Consider the following 18091-nt stretch of genomic DNA (forward strand, 5'->3'; position numbering starts at 1 on the left):
TGTGGGTTTTTTAGCCTGGTAGCCAAACCAAAGAGTGTGGGAGGGTGAGAGGGGGGGAAAAACAAAAAACCCAAAAATCAGATCAGCTCAAAGCTATAGCTTTTTCTTTTTAAAGCAAAACAACAAACCTGGAGGGGGAAAGGGTTGAATGTGGGTTGAATGAATCAGTTTAGTCAGCCCAAAGCAAATAGTTTTGTTTAGTTTTTCAGGTTACTTAACCCTTTAACGTAAAAACAAACAAGCAGGAGCTGAGTTTCAAAATGAAAATGTTTTGAAACCAAACAAAGGTGCAGGATTTGATGTGGCGGAAGTTCAGCCAGAGACCTTTTTCTTCCTGAGCAAAACTTATTTGCCTGATTTGCACCCAGTCAAAAATTCTCATCGTTTGTCCCAAACTGCTCTTTTTTTTTTCCCCTCTCTTCGGTTATGTCTCTTCATTTGTCTTGAGCCATGTTGATGTTGCACATTGGGAAGGCCTCCAGTACCTGGTCAAAGTCCCGCTGGAGTTCCCAGAAAACTTTGCCTTGCTGTAGCAGCCTGTGGAGCAAGCGCCAAAGTGTTGCAGGTTGCCTGAGGTCTTAATTCTTAAGCTAAATCCCTTTTTTCTGACAGAGAGGGAGAAGACAGAGTCACTGAGGGATCTGGGCTATGGCCACTGAGTCACTGAGGCTTGTAGAGCACCGAGCACAAGGGTCACGGAGGAAACACAGCGCCACGTATGTTAGAACCTCTCCCAGCCCTCAGCACTGCTGCTGCCCATTACCCATCCGTTTGCCCTTTGGGGGTGGCTGGTGGTCATGGAGTTTGGTGGTGGGGACGAAGGGAGATCACTGTGACTTGCTGCAGACGAACACAGACTCTGCATTTGCCTGGCCAGAGCTCCCGAGCCCCAGGGCAGCTCTCAGCACCCATCCAGCATCCCGGGCACCAGGCAGGCCTGAAGCAGGTCTGTGAGCCGCAGAGAGGCCGGAGCTCACAGATCTTGCACCTCCCGAAATGGGAGACACCGGTGTGGGCGGAGGTGAGGCAATATTTGTTCAGCTTGGCTATTGTGTAAAAAAACCAAAACATAGCAAAACCCTTGAAGTGCAAATGAGCAGGTGTCCCGGCCAGTGCCCGGACTGGCGTTTCTGGCACTGCGGTGTTATACCAAGCTGCTCATTTCATGCGCTGCCGTGACACGGTATATGCACTGCTGGGCAGGGGGAAAACGCCTAAAACTCTCTTCGGAGCCACTGATACAGATAACTGGGTCTGATCCTGCCCTCCGGACAGCTGCAGAGCGGGCGGTGGCCCCATCGCCCTGCAGGACGGGTGCCCCCGGGCGCTCAGCAGGACACGGCACTCGCCGAGACTGCCAGGGCCAGCAGCGACCGCGCAGAGCCCGGCCGGTGCCTGCCCGACGGCGCGTCGCTGCTAGCGCTGGGTGCACCTCCAGGTGCTTTGAAGCCATCTTGTTTTCTCAAGGCTCTGGCCCGCAGCTGCGCTTTTCCCTGTATTTTACAAACATGGTGTTTTATTTTGTTTTCGTTTGTTTTTGCTCGGAGGTGATTCATTTCTCTTGAAAGCGCCGTGCAGTGTGCGGTGCGATGGGGAACAGCCCTGCAGTTTCACTGCAGGCGAGAGCCGGTGTTGACCAACCTAATGGAGAAATTGCTTGTGTTTTCTGTAAGGCGGCTGGCGGGACTGGAGGCAGTCGTGTGTGACGGGGGCTAATGCTACTCGTGGGATTCCTGACCATCATGAGTGTGGTGGTAGGCATTAGGAACAGGAGATGCCAGCCAAAATCCAGGGCAGCTGGCTGGATGCCCTTCAGCATGTTCTGCTCCACTCTGATACAGTGAGCTCCCACACAATGGTATTTTTTTTGCACCTGGGGTACTCATCCCAGCAGCCTCCCTCGGCAGAGCTCAGAGGGGAAGGGGCAAAGCCCACAGCGCGGGGCCGTTTTGCTGCAGCGACGGGAAGGAAACCTTCAACTCTGGTAGCCCTAACTTCTGCTGGGAACAAAACAGGAGCAGCACAAGGACAGGCTGGCTGTTCCCCTGGCTCCATGCTGCAGCTGTGTCTGCTGCGAAGACCAGGGGCCTAATTCTTGCTGCTTACCTTGGAAGGCTGCTGAAGAACTTCACTTCGCATCCTTGGTGAGGCTGGCTGTTGAGTACGGGTATGTATACAGAGCCAGTTGTGTGTAAGCCTGTGCTAATATGTACACAGCAGGTAGAAGAGTCTAGACTCCAGGGCAGGAAGGCTGCGGAGTTTGACGGCTATTAACCTGTCGAGAAGCGCACCTAGCTCCTAGATCAAAGCCAGAAGAGCCTCTGGCTGGTGATGCTACCCAGCGTGGCGTACCCAAGCCAAACAAAACCGAGGAATTCATCGAGGTTACACATCCTCCAGCACGCAGCTGAAAGGAAGGGTCTGTATTTTCTCCCTGGAAACTTTGGAGAATGTTACCCTCTGGCTTTCAAGATAAACAGTTGTAGTCACAGCCCAGCTATTCTGGCAGATGGACCTGTGCCCCATAGCGTGTGTGTATACACACACACGCACACACTCCCCTGTTCCTCTGGCTCCCTTAGGGAAAAGGGATCTTTGCTCCAAAGCAAGCTGCCCAGGAGCAGGTTCCTCTTGCCAACCATACCCCCACTTTGCTGTGCCACCAGCCGGGCTTTGGCAGGCCGGGGCCAGCGCTGCCCTGGGTGGGGAGAAGACCAAGGGGTGGATGAAACATGAAAAGTGAGTGGCGAGAGGGGCAAAAACGCTCCATCACCCAGGTTTAATAGATAAACTACCCACATCCATTTGTAAAGCTGAAATTATTTGCCTGATGGCATGAAGCAGGGAAGGGTAACGTGGCATCAGTGGCTGCTGGATGGAGACACCAGCTTTAGGATGAGTTCAGGTCAAAAGGAGCCATCTCCTCCATGTGCCTTTGCAGTGAGTGTATGTGCAGGTAACGCTATTGCTAAAGCAGTTGTGGGTGTGTGCAGCACAGCTGCTCCCTGCGCAGCCTGGCCTGCCTCCCACCATCCATGGCACCCCACCCAGCACCCCATAAACTCCAGCTCAGCACCAGGACGGGGTTTCTCTGCAGAGGCTGCTCACTCTTCACCATATGGGTGTTTACCCTCTTCCTTTTAACAAACATATTCACTGCCACTTTCAGCACCCCTTGAATGTCCCAGCGGGCACACGCCCTTCTTAAGGGCACCCCAAATCTGCCACTTGTTTGGCAGCTCAGAGCTGGTGACAGCCTCAAGTCCCCTCCCAGGGCTGCGTGGGGCTGCCCCCTCCCGAGGAGCAGAACAGCCCTGAACAATCCCCATTGTCCCCACGGCCATTGTTCCCCACCGTCCTCGTCCCCGGCCAGGCTGCAGCTGGCACGGTGCACAGAGGGGCTGATTGTTTGGGTTGCTGTGCTGCTGATGACACACCACTTTGGGACAGCTTCTTCCCACGGCAAAGGCCTCCTGAGTCAAGTGCTGCATTTGCTCCTTTATTTATTTGTTTGGTTTCTGCTTTTCCTCTTTGTTTTTTTTTCTTTATTTTCGCTTGGTTGGATGAGGCTCTGCTGAGGCTGTGGAAGAAGCCAAGGGAGTGCCGAGGCTGGTCAGCGTGGGCAGCCCAGGTCCTCTCCAACGTGGGGGGGGGGAGTGCCTGGGGTGGACAAAGCCTTGCAGCACACTAATGCTTAGCCATGACAAAGCCCTGGGTTGTGTCAGATGCCTCGGTGGCCTGCCAGCTCACACCTTGTTGCGCTGGGAGGATGGAAACAGCACATTGTACCTGCTGGGCAGGAGGCAGGATTAGCTCTCCATAAGCTGAACGTCACCAATGTGAATTAATTTGTGCACTGCAAGATGCAAAGGAAAAGGTTTCTGGTTTGTTTTTTTGTTTTTTTTTTGTTTTTTTCCCCCTAAGCACACTTGGCCTGCCTGCCTCCCCCAGCGTTGGTGGCCGTGACATTAAGACAGGAGGAACCATGGCTCATAGTCTCACGACGGTGGGGGGACGTGCCCTGGGCAGCGCTGGCCCTGCTAGCGCCGTTCATGGTGCTGGGCTGGGGAGGGCAAGGCTGTGCCCAAAGGGCTTTCAGCAGCTGCAAAGGCTTCGAGGAATGGTTGTAGTCGGTAAAGTGTGTTCCAGCTTCGGCATTTCATATGGTGCTACGGGAGACCAGGAGGTTTTAAATGCTTGCGTGGAAAGTTTGAGCACTGCAGTATTCATGACGTGTGCAATAAAAAGGATTCCCTTTCCCTTCCCTGCTCCTGCCCACCCTCCCGTCTCCCCAAGCCTGTTTAGCAGCTGCTGTGGTGTGCAGCCTTCACACCTTATGGAAACACAGCGGTGTCAGGGCTCAGGAAGGCCCATGTTATTAGGGTGATATCTTGAAAAGAACCTGTTTATTCTGAGCACATCTGTGCTATGAGGTGAGCGCCCAAAGAGAGAGCTGGGCTTTGAAGTTCAGCCAGAACCATGCCCATATTTCAGTTCTTTCATCAAAAATGCCAGTGAACCTGAAGCATAAGTCAGTGGTGGTAAGGGGCAGCAGCAGCAAGCTTAGTTACGGGGCTCTTAGGCTTCTTTAAAAAACTATATGAGTGAGGGAAGACCTTATAAATGGGTAAAGTGGCAGATAGCATCTTAAAAGCGGGGAGGGGGTGGCTAGAAGTGACCATGTTGCTGTTTGGACTAGTTCTTCATTCACCATAGGGAAAGCAATCAAAAAGTTGTGAATATCTTTTCATCTGAAAAAAAAAATAATGTCATGAAAACTGTTTTTAACCACTAACGATCCTTCCCAGGCCTGGAAGAAGTCAGCCAAAAGATTCTCAAGACCTTTAAAAGTATTTTGACACAGTACTGCCTCATTTGGACTAAAAAAAAAAAATATAAGACCCTGGCCCTTTGGCTGCATTTTCTCAGAGAACGTAGGCCAGTTGAATGATGTAGGCAGCTGTTATTCCAAATCAGGGCACAGTGAAAATGTGGGGCCATCATAGTGTTGTGGTAGTGTATGAGCAGCAAAACAGAGAATTCTGGCCTGGAAACTGCTCGCTTTTATTCACCTCCCAGGTGTGTGCCTTGGAAACTGAAAATGTGAAGAAATGGGATGAACGAGTCCAGTAAAAGACAGTGGTGGACCGCAAAGTGTCTGTGTGTGAAAGCAAGCGAGCTCATGGGCACACACCTGTCTGTGCACGCACCTGAATGTTCATCTGATCTTCAGATGCTGTTGCTTACATGGAAAGAAGGTTTCTTTTATACTTGGGAGTAAGTTCCCTTTATATTCCAGTCTCTCTACAGTTTTTTTTTAAGCCTCTCTGTCTTTTTGTCCAAATTATTCAAAGTTGCTAACAGCCTCATTTTCCTTTACCACAATTACCAATGCCATACTTGTTTGAGAAGCTGTGGCTTTCAGCTGGGAGAGAACTTTGCCGTATGAATTCAGAGCAATTTCCCTGCCTTTCATATATAATTAATGCAGTCAGCTCCTTTTGATTTAATGCAGCCAACAGGAACCGCATCTGGTGGCACAAGCGCCTCGCAGTCACTTCGGCATGTGGGTCTCTTGGAGATGCCGCTGGCCCCGTCTGGGTGACTTTGAGCGTGTCATGAGACCCCCTGGGCTGGTCACCCTACAGCAAGGTGAGCAGCAGTAGTGCTACGGGGCTGAGCGATCAGAGCTGCTTTCCTTGCAAAGTCTCAGCCAGATGGAACATTTGCTGGTGGCCACGAGCCCTGCTGCCATCTCGCAGGACGCTGCCTTCAGACCTTCTTCAATGCATGTATTGATTTCTTTTTTTCCCCTCTCCCTCTCTTTAGTGATTGATTTCCAGACAGATGCGTGAACTGGACACAGAAACTGTTGTTTTGACTGTGCATGTCAATGGATTGTGCTTGGGGGGGTGTGCACATGCTGGGGGGGGGGCAGAGCTGGACATCGCTCAGCACATGCAGCCCAGCCCAGCAGGAGCGAGCGGCCCGCTGAACGCTGGCTTTATGGGTTGCTCCCATCTTAAGGCCCTTATTAATGCTTAATAGATAGTTCAACACAGAGCCAATTGATTTGTGTATTGCTATAGACACAAACCATTTAATACATTGTTTATGGGCCTTTTTATCTACAGTATGTTCTATTGATAGGTCTGTCTGTGACGTGCTTATACCCTATTAATAATGCATTGACCATTGACAAGGATGGTATAGAAAGCGTGATATGCTCTCGCTGGTGCTCTTTATGTCTCTCCCTGCTCAAGCTATTGCAGTGGATTTTGACAGTTAAAATGCAAAATATTTTTTAGTGAGTGTCTTATGCTAGTGTTAAAAAAAAAAACACCCAAATTATTTATTCTCATCCTTCAGTCTATTGCCCTCAAACATCCCACGGATTGAGTCGTGTGGAATTGAGTTATTGTTCAATCCAGAGGGTGTTTAGGCACTGTAGTTTTACTGCCACACTTTCAAAGGGTGCCAAGATGGTACCCACCAGTACAAAGGGAAATGTGTAACAGGGAAAGCATAGTTGCAATTTAACACTCCTGCCCCCATGCACCCCCTCCTTGCCCTCTGCCCCAGCTCCCAGCCTCCATGTCTTATCAGGACTTCCTGGGGAGGTAAATCATTAATGAGTCTGGGGGTTAACTGGGTTAAAAATGACTGCCTTTAGGATCAGGGGGTCAATAAATGTCAGTGCTAAATGGCACCTACCCTGATTGCACGTGCCTCCTCAACGTTTGGAGATGTCAATGCTGAATCAATTCACATTTGGATGCTGAATCAATACAGATTTCTCAGTACAACGGCACAAAGTCCCATTCCTTGCCTACCACAGCAGGGTCTGAGCAGGCAGCAGGCTGGGTCCTGCGCCCCAGCCCCGGCCCAGGGGTCCCGCCGAGCCGCAACGGTGCGGGGAAAGCATCGGCAAAGCAGGGCCAGCACGGCTGTGACCAAGGGGAGGCAAAGCCTCAGAGAGAGGAAAATCTGGAAAGCTCCTTGGCCAGAATGGGGCCAAAGGACTTTGCCATTAATGACTGTCAATTTAATTACCCAGGGAAGTGGCCCTTGGCTGGGGGCGGGTGGGCTGCACACGCTGTGCAGGGCTGAGCTCTGCACTGCTGCAGGCTTCGCTGGAGCTGCAGCTCCTCCAGCCCACCCTCCTCTCCACAAACACCTGCCATGGCAACAAAAAGCCACACTTTTGGTAATGAAAGGCCAGAAGTTTCTTACTCCCATTCAGGTTATGCCACACATTAGCAAGAACTGACAGCCCTGTTGCTTCAGTCCAGCCCTTTTGTTTTGGACCCGTGCGTTCCCGCGGCCATGCATCGCTGCGCCTGCCAGAACGCCGATAAAGGCTTGCAGAGCCCCATTCTCCCGCAGGAGAAAGATGTGCACCTTCGTTGCAGGTGAGGCAGCGCTGAGCAGGGGCCGTGACCAGGATGGGTTGTGACACCGCGCGTGTGCGTGCGTACACTGGGCGCGGGGCTTTAGCATCACCAGACGCGCGCGCTCCCTGTGCGTACCTTACCAGGCCTTGGTCTCGCGTGGCAGGACTGCAAGCCCAGCTGTCTCTTGACCACTGGGGACTGTCTTATCTTCAACTGTAAGTTTTCTTGTGTGTCCAAGGGCTTCGTGCAGCGGCACGTTAAGCTCCGTGGCTGCCCACAGTTAGCTTTCACCCTTCCTTCTCTCCTAGGAATACCCTAGTCAAGGCAAATTCCTGCTGGGACTCATTTTCTGGATGACCATGTTCTGCACGTGATGGAGAGCGTGAGCAGAGACCCTGGACAACTTTTAAGAAAAAAATTTCTTTACAAATATCCAACCACCAAATTGTCAAGCGTCTCCCACACACAAAATCTATGCTGAGCAGGACCTGACCCACCTTGGCAGACGCAAACCCGCTGGAGGTGAAATGGGCTCTTGGGCTGCCACGTGGCTCTGGCCGGCGCTGCCTCCCTCCACCCGCCACAGGCCTCTCCCCTCAGGACTCTGTCGAAACACCGCGGTTTTTAAAACCCCTGCCCAAACCCGAAGCTCAGCAGGAGCCCCTGGCCAGGGTGGCCCGTGCAGCTGTGCAGCCAGATGTGGGACCCCGCAGCCGCGCTCGGCGCTCACCCCCCCAGGTACCCGGCGATGCTCGGGGGCAGCTCGACCGAAAGCAAAGGAGACGTGGCAAGAGCAAGCGGTCCAGTTCAGAACTCTTTAATACAAGCTTATATTGTTTGTGTTTCTGATTCTCTGTTCTCCCAACATCTGGGGACATTAACCCTCATATGTGTGTGAGCATGTGTATGAAGATATATACAAAATCACACAGTTAAATATTTAAGCATACAAGGTATTATATATTTATATAATATAGAACTTTAGGGTATAGGAATCAACAATGGCAAAATATTTCTGATGAATCTGACATAACTTTTTTTGAGTGAAACATGACCTGTTTTTGAAAGACCAGAGGAAGTTGTTGCTTATTAAAAGGAAGAGAAAAACCTGTATAAAGAAATTCTGTGAAAATGATTTAAAAAACATCATGAACCAAAAAAAGGACAACTGTTAAAAACTGTATTGAAAAAAAAATAAATTAGATGAACAATTGTGTAAATATAAATTAAAAAAGATGACAATCTTAATAAATAAGCTTTACTATTTACATCTTTATATATTGCTTGGAGACTTAAATTAGATCCGTTAAAAACAAACGAACGCAAAATAAAACCCAAAATCGGAGCAGCAAACGTACAGGCGTGAGGTACAGAATTAAGGGTTGAACTGTATTTTGCTTGTTTCTTTTTTTTTTTTTTTCTTTTCTCTTTTATACAGTAGACCAGTAGAATTCTTGTGAAAATAGATCCTCAGCACTTCATTGGAGTATTGGTTGACGTGGCTTCCAAAAGGTGCCAAGAAAGATTCCATAATAATAATAATAATAACCATAATAATCATAATTATAACAATAATAAAAAGATACAATATGATACATAAATATGGAAGAGCAGTTGGTAATATGAATACATTTTTCTCTAGACGAGATCACAGTTTTATTTGTAAATATTACACTGATATATATATATAATATTACACATATAATATTATATATATATCATATATATATTTATATATATATTTATATATATAGTACGGCTCAATCCTGCTCCCAGTGAAGTCAACAACAACAACAAAAACCCCTGTTGACTCGATGGGAGCAAAATTCAGCCTATCATCTGCAGACAGGTAAGTAATTACAGAGGCCGTACAATGCAAACTCCGCAATGGTTCCAATTCCCTCTTTAATTGCTGGTGAAATGTTTTGTTAAAGCCCTGGTTCTTTGCACTCAGAAGATGGAAACTGGTGGCTGAATTATGGCCTCGCTAAACAAATGAAAAACCAAAAGACCAAACCAAACCAGGATGGGAACCAAATGCAACTTGGACTCATTAGCTCCGCATCTCGACCTAACAGGACTAACACCACCACCAAGTAGCACCAAGACTCCTCATCTGACACCTGAAGCCAACCCAAGCTCTTGTTTCTGGCCTCAGAGGAAACGACTGTTATTCCTAATAAATCTTAGATGTGTAGATCAGGTGAAAAGGGGAAAATTCAGTTTGCCAAACTAAGACAGAAACAAAATGTTAAGCTCCACTTTGCTCCTGCTAAAACGACCGGGAGTGTCCACACCAGTTCCCCGTCTGGTGGCAACAGCTCAGCACCAAACCCCTATTGCCCAAATCAACCGTAGCTCCAGGGAAGTACATCCTGGGCCACCTGGACCTCCCTCTGTTGATGTTTTGGTCACACTCCCACTGAACTCAGAGCTCAAGGTCCTCCAGTGGCAAGGGGCCTGTCCTAGGGCTCCAGCGTGCCCAACACATGAGGTCAGCTGGAGGCAGGGGCGCTTCTGCACCCCTGGCAGGGAGATGGCTTTCCCCAGAGGGTGGGATGATGTGGAAGAAATGCAAAGCAAATCAGCTCAGTTGCACCACTGAGACCAAAATGGGGCCCACAACCACGACGACGCCAAGAGCGTATCTAAGCCGGGCATACGGTCCCCTCCCGGTGATACGAACATGCCCATTAACTTGCGCTGGGGCATCCAGGGATCGGGCAGGGGTGGGCAAGACGCTGCCAAAAGGCTTGGAATTTCCATGGCATCCAAAAAAGTTCAAAGGCCAAACTGGCAGCTCTGGCACCGCTTTGAGCATCCCAGCCTCAGCTGACTTAATCCCATCCCCTCCTGACTTCTAGCCTGGCCTCGAATGGAAATGACGGACTGGAGTGCGGGAAGGGGACGGTCGTCACCCCGCATCCCGCTCACGGGAATCACCTGTCTGCTCACGTAGCAGCTTTCTCCTTCCCCCCCTCACTCCCAATCTCTCGCAGCTCTTCGGGATTCAGACTGTGCAGTGCTTCTGAGTGCAGTAATTAGAGCACAGTGAAATACTGGATAAATGCATATGTACAGTTGGATAATGTAAAAATAAGCACAAATACACACTTAAAAAAATAATCTGGAAAAAAAAAAACTCCACCCCCCCCTCCCCCCACAAACAACAATATACCAGGGGAAAAAATACCTTAGCCTTAGTTCCTGGACTTAGCACAAAGCACAAGGAAAACAAAACCAGACAATGTTATAAAACCTCACGGTACTTCTAGGGTAAGCTACACTTAAGTATCTAGCTCTCTACTCAGCTGGCTGAATCAGTGTTTTCCTTTCAAACACACAAAAATAGGCTTTGCTCTTCTTGGGTTTGGATTATGCGGGTTTTCTTTTCTCCTTTTTTGTGTTTTTTTCTTTCCTTTTCTTCCTCTCTGTAAAGCCTCACTTGTTATTTTTTTCCCCCACTTGAATCAGTTGCAGCAAGAAACTTTTGTTGGCTGTTGGGTTTTCTTTTTTTTTTCCTCTCTCTTTTTTTTTTCTTTTTTTTTTTTTTTTTCTTAAACACAGGTAAAACCTAGAACAAACCGACAGTTACAACCAAGTGAAACCGAAACCGGAAGGGAGGTAGCTGGAACCCGACTCCAAGAGTCCTCTGGTGCCATCCTCCTTTCTCAGCCTGGGCGGGGGACAGCGGAAGATGCAAGAAAAGCAGGAGGACACCAGCTCAGCCCGTCTGCGAGAGGGTGGGGAGGGAGAGGGGTAGCAGCTGAGAGGAGGTTCCCACCCCACCGTGCACCAGTCTCTGCTTTCTGCTCCAGCTTTCCCTCCCACTGGCCATGAACACCACCCATAGCCAGGAGGCTGGCTGGTGGCCCCAGCGAGGGTGCAGCCTTGGCTCACTGGCCGTGACAGAGAAGATCTTGGCACTGATGTGACCTGGACTTTATGAGCAGCTTAATTTCATCAGCATGAGCACCCTCTCCTGTTCCCCCCCAGCCTTCTTGTTTGATGTTGTCCTATACCACTGCCTTGGTGGGTAACGTCCCCCTTCATCTCCCACCCAATGGCCATCACAGTCATGGAGGGTCTTTCCTAGGGACTCCACTGGGCCTTCAAGGCCCTTAACATTGGTAGTAGATGCTGGAAGGCCATCCAGTTGGCCTTGCCCCGGGCTGGGGGCCCAGGGGACAGTAGCTGGGCACGTGTCCATGCTCACAGCTACCCTTTCTGCACCCCCTGGGAGCATGGTACAGCACCTGAAATGCAGAAGGCAAAGCTTTGCCCCAATGCAATCTTTTCCCAATGGGGAAAAAAAAATGCCATTGGATTTAACATTACTCAGAGCAGAACTTCTTCTGCTCCTGGTTCTGCCAGCCCTGTTGGAGAAGATGGACAGTGCCAACACAACAGTTGGAAAAAATATCATGTAGCAGCACAGAAAGTCTGCCCATGGGAAAGGGAGCCGGGTCATTCCTGGACTGCAGGAGTGAGGCTGTGTTGGCTAGAGGCTGCCGTCTCCCTTGAGCTGAGAAGGACTCCAACTCAGTGAGCAGAGGCTGCCCCTGGCTGGGCAGAGGAGCTCAGCGGGCCCTGAGCTCCTGGGAGCCCACAGCAGCAAGTGGCAATAATGCTTATACAGACAGGTCTCTCCTGGGCAATGTCCTAGGTGGGAAAACCAGATGGAAAATCTCCTCCATGCTGAGCAACATAGCTGGGAAGGGGCTTTTGCAAAGTGAGCTGCCATCAAGATGCATGCAGGACCTGAACTGGGGCTTCCTCCTGGGGCGTAACCCAGGTGGGGTGGAAGGGGGTCATCATGCCAAGATGCCTCAGGCACTGAGGACATGATGTGTTGGCAGTCTGAAAGGCTTTTGCGGTTGTGAGCTCTTCTGATGGGCTGGATGGCACATGAAGAAACTGCCAACACAAAAGGGGAGGACAAAGGGACCTGAAGGAAGCAACCTTTTTATGAGTCTTTACTTCCATTGTTAATTAGGTGGCAAGGGATGAAAGTGGAAGTTTTGCCCAGGCCCAGCTTTTGCCAAAGTTCTCTACGCTGGAGGATGTTCGGCCTAATTCCCCAGAAGGAGCCCTGATCCCAGTGCCCCTCCCTTTCCTGTAGCCCACCGCACGGTGGGGGCAGAGCCATCTGCACAGCTCCCATGGCCAAGCCTTCTCCGGGAATAACTACGAGCTTCACAACAGAGAGCTCCTCACCTTCTTATGACAATCACCTCTCCAGGCCCCTAAATTCTAGTTCTTGAGATTCATCTCTGGTTTATTCTGACAGAAACAACCCCAGCAGTGGTTGACGAGAGCCTGGATCCATGCACCTACAACTCTGTCAGTTTTCCATTTCTCGTTCTCCTACCCATCTTTACATCCACCTCCAAGAGCTAAATGACACCCCCCGCCTTACCCTTCTGCCTTGTTCCAGTGCCTAAATGTTCAATCAAGCAGGAGTAGGAAAAAAATCTTTCCAACTTGTCTTTACCCGGTAGATTGTACAAGTCAGGAGAGCCCTAAGGAACAGACTTAACACTTGGAAGGATGCTCTTTTGGATGTGTGGTCTTCCTAGCAGGAGCCTGAAGCAGCAGGAGACAAGCCCAAGTCGCACTGGGATTTACTGGGATGGGTTGTAGCAGCAGCACTAGATGCACTGGGCATCTCAGTGACACGACATGATGAACCCTACGATGAAATGAAATGAGACCCAAGGGTCTGGCACAACATGTGCCCCCCTGGCCTGAAACAGGAGGATGGAGCTATACAACAGGGAAGTATGAGGTCTGCTGCAGCTAATGCCCTTCCTTCTGGAAGATTACAAGCAGCTAAGCTCCTGGTCTATCAAAGGTGTCCAACCCACTGGCCTGGCAGGTTAATACTGACAAACATGGCCAAAATTCTAACACTGTCTCCTGCGGTCCTTTCCCCACAGCATGTGCCTCCTCCTCCTCTTCCCTTCTCCTGGGAAAACAGGAGCTTGAAGCAGCTGTTAGATATATACCACCATAACAGGCGGGTGGAGGAGGTCTGGAGAACCACTTGGCTGGGTGGAGACCAGAAAGCAGATTCCTTTGGCTGGCTGGTGTCCTGTTTTCTTGCCCCAATGCTGAGGAAGAGACCAGAGGGTTTGAAAGGCAGGTTGTAGGTAAGCTTTAAGGCAGACTGTTTGGTTGCATGGGGTTGTTTTCACCCTGTCCTGACACAGTAAGGAAACGAGTTGTATGGGACATAGCAGCAGGAGTAGCAGCAGCAGACATGCTCAAATGACAAGTGCGGGGGTGAGTTACCCTCTCTGCTCCTCAGAAGCAATCATCCACGTTTGTCGATGCCAGTCCTTGGACTCCCCACTCCCTGACTCCACCATGGGACCACTTGCCCACCTCCACACAGAAACGTCCCAGCAGCCCCGCAGCTTCCAGGCAGGCTACAAGAGGGCTTTTTGTTGGCTTTTGAGGGCAGGGGAGAAGGAGGAGCTGTACAGAAAGGCCACTGCAGTCTGCTGAGCTCCCTGGCTGGAAGTAGCGTTCCTGTGAGGAGCAGATGCATCCTACATCTCGAGCTGGCTGAGCGTCTGGCAAGTCACTTGCCAAGAGACACAGCCCTGTGGAGATCCCACCCCAATCTCAGTGCCCCGAGCATGCGATACCTTGGCATTCAGCATCAGAAAAGGCTCAGCTTGGAGTCCTCCAAGAGCATGGCCTTTTCCATGAACGGTCTGAGTTGTGAGTGCTAGAGAGGGGAAAGTGTTTTTGTGTTGATCATAATCTCTCTCTCTTTCTCTCTTTCCCTACTTATTTCTATAAATATGCGTACATAAATAGCTTGTTTCTCGCCTTGAATCTAGATATGAACTGTTCAGATTAGGTGGGCATAACATGCTGTTTTGATACATGAAAGTCTTCTCGACTTGATTCTTGGTTGTTTGTTTCTTGTCATCACTATTTAAGATATAGTTAATACATAAACCCCTACTTTGAGTTCTCCTTGGACAAAAATTAAAGGCAGACTGGTTGAATTCTAAGGGTCCCTGGTGCAGAAATGCCATCCAGTTGAGCAGCTAAATGTTAAAAACGATACCAAAAAGGATGTGGTGTCTCTCCTAGCCTGCCTTGAGCAGTGTGGTCCTCCATTCCACGTCTGTTGGCATTACCCAAGACTGAAGCCGCGGAGGTCTTTCTGATTGTGCTCTTGGGCATTGGGGTCCCGACAAGCACACTCTCCTTGTAGGTCACAGGACATAGGGAATGGAGTAACCTGTGGAAGGAGACCAAAGACACAGAGACATGAAGGAGTGTACACACCTCCAGCACCCTGGACACCAAACGAGACCTCTGGAGTGATCTTCAGAGATCAGCTGCAGCCTTCAGCTGTGTGAATTTTTTTACAGTGGTTTATTTTACTGCTGACCTGGTGGTGCACTGAGGTGTCAGGCAGCTACCTGTCCACAAGAGAGGCTGGGAAAAGTGTAAAGAAGAACTTGTTCAACTCATGCAGCTACTAGTCAGCAAAGACTCCCGTAAGAGCTCGCATCAGGCACATGAACATAGCTGGCTAGGGAGACATGTACTTCCCCAGTACTCGGGGGCTTTTTGGGACACTTACTATGATGCCCAGATCACGTTACATTGCCAACCTTTTCTGAAAAGCTATCTTTACCCCAAAGGCTACAAACACTAAATGACAGGAAAGTTACAAACCCCTCATCTCATGTGACCAACTCAAATGATAACCAAACACAACTGGGTCCAGCAGGTCCCAACTCCGGTCCTCCCGTAGCATTCCTATCCACCTCCAGCTCGGGGGTTTCGGTGAGCCCTACTCCTGGGCCATAATCTCCCCTCTGTAGGGTACCACTTTACAGTAGGGCCCTTTGGCTTGGGTGCTGCTGCCGTGCCCAAGTCCATTTGTGCACTTAACTGTGAATGTTCTCGGTTTCAATTCCTCAGGGCAGGAACCAAACACTACCTAGCAGGTCAGTGAGGCTGTAATGCAGCAGAGAGACTTCTCTAAATACATGTTGTGTTTAAGGTCAAGAGATGCAGTTAATGGGCACTGAGGAATAGCAAAAGAATGCAAGGAAGAGACTGGTACGTGCATGTTCTGTCATCCGTCCATGATATTCCTGGAGAAGTGTGGGAAGGAGCTGAAAGAATAGCCTACAGTGCCTGGCTAGCGGAAGTTGATTTTGGCCTATTGCATCATGGTATTGACATGAAGAAAAGGGGGTGGCAGTGGAACAGCGTCTTGCTTGCCCTGAAGTGAATTCCCAAGAATTTCTCCCATCTGCGCAGACTGAGCAAATGACCTCATTCCCCTCCTTTACGCTCCTTCCAAGACAGTGCCACAACCTGTTCCACCCTTCCCGGTGAGGGCTGCACACGCACGTTCCGTCTGCTTCCCTTGGCTTTGCTGCCACATGTTTGCTCTCTCTTTCACAAACACTTTACTCCAGGCTATGAAGCGTGGGTCTGCCTGTTCCTTATGTATCATCAACAGCACATCTAGGAATGTGGACCAAGCGCTGTGCATGAACACATAGCTGTCATTTCCACCTCGACTTTCCATACGTGTCCCTGCATGTCCATCTCTAGCATGCCTTTCTCCTGATGCACACAAGAATGGGATGGAGAGGTGTGGATCTTTATTTCACAACTGGGGAGCCTAAGGCAGGGACATGCTGACAGAGACATTAAATAGCCAAATTACCAAATCAGGGTTTAGAGAGCCTCCTCCCCTTGCTTTTGACTTCATTCCCAGAAGACCTGACCCTCCAGGTAGAATAGGGTGATGACTCTTCATCAAGCCATAGCCTTGGTGACTTACAAGCTAAGTAACCAACCAGTGAATAACCTGACTCTACGATTGTGCAAATGAGGAGGTTGCAAAGAGAAGAGATAGTCCAAAAAGTTAATAGCAAATTATTTCAAATAATTGGAAACTAAAAAAAGTTTATAAACTACAGAAAACAATAGGAGCTTAAGGGTCACTTGATCCACCAGAAACCAGCCAGAGCAGGACTGTCTCATATCACAGTGTCATGAATATTCTTAGATAGGAAAACAGAGACATCTGCAAACAATGGGGTTTAGGGAGGAGGCTGAGAGTGGATTGTTTAATGACTGAATTAAAATACTAGAAAGGAAAACAGAAAAGATACATTAAAAAATTACTTTTTTTGTTCAATTTAAAAAGAAACATTTTGGTTTAGGTTATCTGTTACAGTTCAGGTTTGACCTTTCCCTCCAAGACACACAAATAAAAAAGACTTTCAAAGCAAAAGTTATGTTTTGAAATAAAAACTTATTTCACTTAGAAAATGCTCAAACAAAACATTTAAATATATCTGGAGTTTTCCCCTATTTTTATTTATTTGTCCCGAATCATTCAGCTCAATCCAGATTTGTCAATGATTTTGATTTTAAAAATCCTTCCTGTTGTACGACAAAGCTACTGGTTGCAGGTAAGACCTGGGGACCTGATTCTTTCATTTGGCTTGATCAAGCTTTTCCTCTCCCTGGCCTGGATTCACTGTGTTCATCTGTAACACTAACAAAAGCGATTAAGTGGCCCCTGCATTCAAAGGGAGACAGGCTCACAGAGAAGGTGGATACGCGTTTTGCACTGAACCAGGAAAACCACACACTCAACTCAGGCATTTCAGTAAAGTGGCTGAAATTAGCCATGACAACCTACTGCTCTTTGTCTCTGCTGCTGTCCGTGCGTACGTGGGCAGTGAAACCTGTTGCGGGCATGGAGCTCCATAAACGCTACCATTCCTCTTGCAGGACCACCAGAGCCAAGAGTAAAAGCTCTGCACAACTGTCTCCAAACTACCAACTCACATTCCCTCTGTGGGCTGTGCTGAAATCGCGGCCTTAGAACGCCAACCTGGCATGAGTTTGATGTTGCCTTGAAGTGATCTACCTTCTTCATTCCCTCTCCTCCCATCTCTCCTGGTGAGTCCCTCGGTTTCCTCTTTGCTTTCTTACAGGTCACTGGAAATATGTGCTCAGCACTGGAGCGACCTGAACAAAAGGTGCACGTGAGAGACTAGATTACTACTACATTGCAGCCAATTTCTGGGGAGAGGGAGCCGCTAGAGAAGGAATGTGTTGCCATGTGTTGTCCTCTAGAACCCCTCCAGTCTCCTAACAGCAGTCATGGACAGAAGTGCAGAAGCTTTCTCTCTGGGGCAGAGCCACGGCCCCAGGAGCAGACAGTTTCATGGCTCAGCAGCAGTCACAGCAGCGGGTAGCCTGAGTGTCAGAGGGTTTCTTCCTGATCAGATTAGCCTGATTCACTTTATGTCCCTTACAGAGTTTTTTTCTGCAATTTGATTTTTACAGTGCTATTGTCCAGATAGATGAATTGTCTTACGGCAGTGAGCTCCAGGGATCAGTTTTCTTTTATGTGAAAAGGCAGAGATTTCTATGGGTAATGAGCACATCTGCAGTCATATTAGACAAGACAAAATTCTCCAAACACTTAGCAGTAATACAGGGTTTCCACATTAAAAAAACATCTACAACAAATACACATTTGAGTTCCCCAAGAACCTGATTTCCATCGGTATTTAGGGAATCAAACCCCCAAACAGCATCTACTATGATCGTCACAAGTACCCAACTCAGAGAAACTGTAAAACCCCGCAGAAGGACAGTCTCTTGCCTTGGGCTCGTACAGCGGTAGC

The 18091-nt window shown here is 49.0% G+C and overlaps 1 protein-coding gene and 1 long non-coding RNA gene across 2 annotated transcripts in view; one reads left to right on the forward strand and one right to left on the reverse strand.

The window, feature by feature from the left end:
- The first annotated feature begins 1945 nt into the window (after positions 1–1945).
- Positions 1946–7801, forward strand: LOC135316255 (uncharacterized). Its single transcript, XR_010375678.1, has 2 exons — positions 1946–7609; positions 7703–7801. It is a non-coding gene; the product is annotated as an uncharacterized LOC135316255 (long non-coding RNA).
- A 394-nt stretch (positions 7802–8195) lies between these two features.
- The window catches only part of PAPPA (pappalysin 1), a 183823-nt gene continuing 173927 nt past the window's right edge, over positions 8196–18091 (reverse strand). Inside the window, exon 22 of the mRNA XM_009501274.2 lies at positions 8196–14655. Coding sequence (XP_009499569.2) covers positions 14548–14655 — 108 coding nt within the window. The 3' untranslated portion in view covers positions 8196–14547. The remainder of the gene's footprint in view (positions 14656–18091) is intronic.

Source organism: Phalacrocorax carbo, chromosome 18 (genome assembly GCF_963921805.1).
Source record: "Phalacrocorax carbo chromosome 18, bPhaCar2.1, whole genome shotgun sequence".
NCBI lineage: Eukaryota > Metazoa > Chordata > Aves > Suliformes > Phalacrocoracidae > Phalacrocorax > Phalacrocorax carbo.